The following is a 6,452-nucleotide window of genomic DNA, read 5'->3' as shown; positions in this document are numbered from 1 at the left end:
GGATAGTGATAGGACCATATAAGGTCAAATTATGATAATGCAATTTTTGAGCCATTTTTCTTGTCACTCGTTCTTTCTTGCGAGCTGAATTGTTCTAGTGGATCAAACGCAGCAGTCTTTTGTTCTGTGTTTTTTGATACAGAACGGGGATTTTTTTTTCTTTTTTGCACCTACATGTAGCCTGTGGGCCGATAAAGTCGCGTTTGATCTGGTTTCTTTTTTCGGCTTGTATTCAGATATCCCTAGATCTGTTACTGATGCATGACTAAGTCAATCGCAGAATCGCAGTAATGTAGTTTATTAGAGTATTAGACTGTTCGGGTTACGAGTCCTAACGAATGACACCATTTGATGCGTACAGTGAAGTGACCGGTTGATTCCTAATCGGTAGTCACTCATAAAATACAGTCAAAACAAAACAGGCACCAGTCCCGCTCTTACGCTGTTATGATTTCATTCTTCGATAGGCGAAATAAGTGAGTCAATGGTTATTTTTATGTTTCCTTTATCTTTGATTCTCCCTGGATAGACTGGAAAAGTAGCAAATCGCTAAAATGGCTTGAAAAACGCCTCCTTTGATCCTATGGATCCTCGGATCGCCTGTTTTGACTGGAAGGAAAGTAATCACGGTTACTAATATGAATAATTATGAATAAGAACAGGTATGTAACCTGCTTAAGTGAAATTGGTATTTTGGTCTTTAAGATATATTACAATTTGCTATCGATTTCCATGTAAACCACGAGAAGCTGAATAATGTATTTTTTTTTCCTTTTAGATCTTGGAAGGAAAAAGGCTACACCGAAAAATGTACGAATTAAAGTTATGACTATATCTTAAGGTTGCTTGACTTCTACGCCGTTAAATTTATATTTCCTTTGAGGACGAAGAGGGCCTGAAGTCATTGATTCCGTGAAAGTAAACGACTAAACGTTGCCGTTTATGAAACATACAAATGAATTGAAGATTTAAACGTAATCTGTTTTTACAATGTGATAAATAGAAAATCGTTTTTATAGACGAATGAACACGAATGGTCATTGGCTTGAAATGGCCTCTTCTATTCCCTTGTCAAAAAAATTAACTTTATGCGCTTTTGATTGAGGCCCATTGAGGTAATTGCTTGTACGTCCTAGTAGACACATGCATACAATAAGAGTAAACCATCAACTTTGTTTTGCAGCCTTTGGTCTTCGATGAACAAATGAATGTGAATATCTTAGCCCTGTTGCCCATCATTAGCTTGGTGTGTTGTGTTCTGGTGTTAGGTAAGATCCTGTAGCCTCATCGATTCATTTCCCTGCAATTTACTGCATGTGGCTGTATAACAGCTTCGGTGCGGTAGGTTGAAGGGACGGCTGAAACTTCAGTTAAGTTCATTTAACAAACCACATCCCTTTAAGCTTTTGAAAAGTGAGCAGTTTTCTCTCATTGACAAATAAACATTATCCTTTCCGGAGCTGTGCCGGTGGTGCACGTTACGTTGTTCACGAACCAGATCTACTTTATCAAATCAAAGTAGGAGCTTTAAGCAAGGACGATGACAACGGCTTCGATCAAGGCGTTGTCCAAAAATGCTATTTAACAATTAGACCCGTAGCCCGCAAGGACTACGGGTCAATAGCCGAAGCCGAATGGTCGATTGACCGGTGGCCCTTGAGAGCGAAGGTCTAATTATTTTAGTATCACCCAACTAGTCGGACAAAAAAGGCAATAATAAAGTTACCAAATGCAAGTTCAAGAAATCTTTATTTGGGAATAAAACGAAAGGAAGCGTCACGCTTTTCGCTACTCGAGGACTAGTAGCGTAGCCAATCAAAATGCAGGATTTGCATTAGTCCACTAGTTGGATGATACAAATTCCTGTTATTGTAATAACTTCGCAAGTACTCCAAGTCGTTCGATATAAAAAGTGTTTATCAACATTACAGTAGAAAAATCGGCATGAACAGGCATGGTGTGGTTGTTAGGAGAGAAAACTGAAAATTTATTTTCAGGTGCTCGCGTCCTCAATTTGTCGCTTGTCGTTGTCAAGGAGGAAACGGGTGAAAAAATGTACCAAAATGCAGAACGCATGTGCGGGGCGTGCAGAGGGTGTTTTTGCTCATTAATCGTATTGTTTCATGGCGTTCTCGTACTTGCTTAAGCTCCCTATTGTTGTATAGGTTACCGCAGCGAAAAAAAATCCACCGAAAAAGACACTCTATTGAATGCAATAACTTCATTCTGGATATAATCAATCCATGCAATTTCCGTTTCAAAAATGTCCCGGCTAAGATTCGAAAAGTGTGATGGCTCATGGAGACAAAACACATTCAAAAATCACAAAACACGTCGAGAAATAAGAAAAACACTTACGGAATTAGAAACATGAGCATGAATTTAAGACACTTTCAGGAATCACAAAACACATCCAGAAATAGAAAACACCTGCAGAAATCACAGAACACTTGCGATATGAAATGAAACGAAGAAATTAAGTTCAGGCAAGCCTCCAGGCTTGGCTTCTCAGGTACGTTTGTTGCCACGAGGCAAAAGTGAACTAAGGAGCTCTTCAGTAGGACCCTACGCATTCCTCCACTGAATTAAAGTTCGCTGAGCAAAGGCAATCTGGAAACCCGTCGCAGACAAGTATCGACTGAAGCAAGAACAGAAACAGAACGATCCTTGGACATGTCAAGTAAAATGTTAAACGCGAATGCTTTTGCCTTGGTAGCCAGGTAGGCCTACAAATTGACCTCCATTATGCGAAAAGTTTAAAATTGGTGCAGGTGTTTTTATTTCTAGGTACAGGTGTTTTGTAGTCCGGTATTGTGTTTTTGCTTTGTGCAATTGTTTTAAATATTTGAGTGTTCCGATTTCTGCAAGTGTCTTTTGACTCCACAAGTGTCTTTTAATTTCCGGAAACGCTTTCAGACATCTGAAAGTGTTTTATCTTTAAGAGCCACCGCAAAAATGAACAACAGAGATTCTAATAGTGCGGTACATTTCCCACAGGGTTGGAAAAGGCAGGAAAAGCAACACATCATGACTCTAGAATACAGGGGAGAAGGCCATCTGTTAAAAGGAACGAAGACAATCTTTCCACAACAGTTAAGGTTCGAGAGCTAAAAAGACCATTTGGAAAGGAGAAAACAATAATGCGACCGAAAGGTGTCTTGCTTGCAACAAGGAATGAAAAAGAAATTGCGGAAAATGAGTTTTTGGCAACAGAATTAGCCTTGGCTTCAGCAATTCTAGGAGATAAAAGATCTACAATTAAGACGTGGAACAAAAAATATGACTCCCAGAAGAGGAAAACTCCCAAGGAAAAAACTGTAAAAATCGACGATATGACAGACTCTTCTATTTTAAGAGATGTCTCTCAGAAAAGGGCTTCAATATCGTCACCTTTACTTACAAATGATAGAGATTTGCCCGAGGATGAGGATCCCAAGTCACGTACTCTTCTCACTGCTATCGGGCTATTGTTTAATAAGAGGAATCATTTTGAAAAGGATTCAAACGCTCTCACTCTTGCTAAAGTGCTACTTGACGGAGACCAAAGTCATAGTACAAATAAAATCAATCGTGACTCTTCTTCCTATAGCACAGAATCCCACCTTGGGGATTTGTCCAATCTTCTTCGATTCTTAAACACCTCCTTGTCGCAAAAAAGTTTACGAGGTGAACGTAAGTCGACGATACATACAGAACTTGTTAATCCTACGGAACTAGGGGTCTCAATTTTAAGACTCTTATTTGGGCATAAGGCTCATCTTGTCATGAAACCCGAGTCTAAGGATATGCTACCCAATATTCCAGATCGTCTCTATGGCCCAGAAGTGTCGAGTTCACGAATGAGGCTTCTCTCGGAGATGAAACAATTCAACCAAAAAAAGGGTAGGCGAAAACATCATAGGCGATCTTTTTCATTTGCGCTCGCCAAAGCGATAAGCGAGGTAATAAAAGCAATGGCGAAAGAGGACTTAAAGAATTATTTCCGTCAAATGCAAACGCGGCCCAAGCAGTCACAACTTGCTCGGATTCCTGACCGCTTTTGGCCATCTAAAAAGAAAGTTGACGTCCAAGGGAATCGAAAATCTTGGGTTCTTTTAAAAATTCCAAAGTCGGGAGAGGAAATGATTCCTCAACAAACGATGGCTGATGAGCCCCTACAGCAACATGAGGAGGAGACAGAAGTCGACAAAGCTTCGGCAGGTATTGTAGACACTTTAGGAAAGCTGGCGTTAGACCCCAATGAGAGAAATACGGAAACGTCCTCAAACAATGGAATAAATAAGGCCCCGCAAAAAAACCCTGTGCAAGAAATAAAAACTAGGCCAACTGCCAGGGTGGGGTACAGTGTGAGAATCTTACCCTCATTGCAGGGAAGTACTGGAAAGCAAGCTGAAAGCAGTCTCCAAACCAATGTAGCAAAACCCTTGTCAAACGAGCAGACCACGCAAGCTTTTGCAGAAGCTGTCCAGAAGTTACTCCGGGCGGTACAGTCCAGCATTAAGACTTTGCAGGGCAAGCAAGTAATACGGCATCTTCCTAACTTGAGCTCTGTAATAAGTAATCAACCCCAAAATTCAGCCAACGATCATATTACTACCATTGTCAGTGACCAGCCAGGAACAACTGGAAAAACAAACACCGGTACTGTACGAGGGATGAGAACAAAAGCGATGGCCATGGACAATCTTCAATTGATTGAGAAGCAGCCAATTCTTGCAAATAAACAATCAAGTTTAGAAAAGGTTCCCGCATTTACAAGAGCAACTGGACAAAGTGAACCTTTGGCTCGTGAAAATACAATTTTAGACCCATGGAAAGACTTAGAGCCGATCACAAAATCCATTTCCCCTCCCAAAAAGCTTGGTCCGTCAGGAAATGTGCTATTTGAGTCTGCCACGGAGCTTGGAGTGCCAAGAGGTCCAAATGACAGAAACACAGTTAACCACATACAGGAAGGTACGTCAGACATATCATTTAAGTCAGTAACTTAGTTCAAACCATCATTCGTACTCGTACTGATTTTTAATTCCTCGCGTTTTGGTTTTTCGCAGATCTTGAGTCATTTGCAGAAAAGGCCCTTCAAACTCACAATCATTATCGTGACGAGCATCATGCTTCCCGTCTCCGTTGGTCAGATGAACTTGCTACTCAAGCAGAGAAACTGGCGTATGATATGGCAATGAAGGGAATGGTGGAGCGTTCTGAAGTAGCCACTGCAATGGGATATGGAGAAAATGTTGCGAAGATAACAGGGGTGCCATTTAACGATGCAGGCTCTGTCGCGACAGATATCTGGTATAGTGAATCCAGTAATTACAGTTACTCTTACCCAAGAGTGACACCTCAAACTGATGCTTTTACCCAGTTGGTGTGGCGAGAAACTGCAGAAATTGGTATGGGATGTGCTAAGGATATAGCTACCAATGATCTTTATGTCGTTGCCTTGTACAAACCACCAGGAAACAATCGACGGAGATTGAGGGAAAATGTTATGAATAAAGGATTGATGACCGAAGATGTTTATGCCACGATATTTAAGAGGACACAATGAGAGTACTTGTATTGTTTCCACCTTCGGAACTAAGAAAGGGTTTTAAATTCTTCGATAAATCATCAAGGTCTAGTGTGCTTCATTGGATGAAAGACATCTCCAAATCTAAACTCTGTTTAAAATGCATATTTTTAAAATACTCTACAACGGAGAGGCGCAGTGTGCAAGATGTTAAGCCCGAATTGGAACAACCAATCAAGCAGCACGGAAGTTGAATGGTCTCCAGAATCTTCAGATGAAAGGCTGCTATGTTTCTGGTTTGAAACTAGAAGTGACCATGCATTAAGATTTCTTAATTGAATTTCCAGATACCCACCCAAAAACATTTAAGTTGCTTTAAAGTACACTTGTTTCAGATATGTCCAGAACGACAGGTTTTTAGATACACGTCGATGTTGATAACTGTCACAAAGTTTCCGTTATCTCTTCTCCTCTTCTTTAACAACACTGGTGTCTAGGAATACAGACGGTTAACGTCACGAAGGGAAGGGTAAGTGTAGTGCTGCTGCTCCTCAAGGAAGGTTAACGGCTACATTTACCCTAACCTAAATACGTGGCTACTACTAACACTTGTTGGATAAAGGTAGCAACGCTTCGTGTTGGAAACCAAAATTGGGCGTGGATCTAATTACGAGCATTACGGAACACAAGACTTCTTAAGAGCCAACCTGGTTCCCGAGGTTTCGTGACGATGAAGAGAGAGACCCTGGTTGGGTCTGGTCACGTGACTCTCCCCGACAAGTATTTTCCCAGTGGGGTAGAGTCTTCCTTATATTTTGACCCTCAACTGGGCGAAAGCGTAACCGTGTGACAAGGCATTTTTCCAATAAATAATCTTTACTTTACAATGTTTCAAAAAAGGTCGAAACAGCTGATGTTATATTCCCACAAAAGCGGTCAA

General features: G+C 40.8%; 1 protein-coding gene across 1 annotated transcript in view; it reads left to right on the top strand.

The window, feature by feature from the left end:
• Positions 1-486: 486 nt before the first annotated feature.
• LOC138041462 (uncharacterized) overlaps positions 487-6,452 on the top strand; it is a 6,696-nt gene continuing 730 nt past the window's right edge. Inside the window, exons 1-5 of the mRNA XM_068887212.1 lie at positions 487-662; positions 779-810; positions 1,184-1,268; positions 2,998-4,956; positions 5,052-6,452. The exon at positions 5,052-6,452 is cut by the window's right edge and continues 730 nt beyond it. Of these exons, the coding sequence (XP_068743313.1) occupies positions 1,205-1,268; positions 2,998-4,956; positions 5,052-5,551 (2,523 nt within the window). The 5' untranslated portion in view covers positions 487-662; positions 779-810; positions 1,184-1,204 and the 3' untranslated portion in view covers positions 5,552-6,452. The remainder of the gene's footprint in view (positions 663-778; positions 811-1,183; positions 1,269-2,997; positions 4,957-5,051) is intronic.

Source organism: Montipora capricornis, chromosome 3 (genome assembly GCF_036669925.1).
Source record: "Montipora capricornis isolate CH-2021 chromosome 3, ASM3666992v2, whole genome shotgun sequence".
Taxonomy (NCBI): Eukaryota; Metazoa; Cnidaria; class Anthozoa; order Scleractinia; family Acroporidae; genus Montipora; species Montipora capricornis.
The sequence above is the reverse complement of the archived record's forward strand: the minus strand, read 5'-3'. Positions and strand labels throughout refer to the sequence as shown.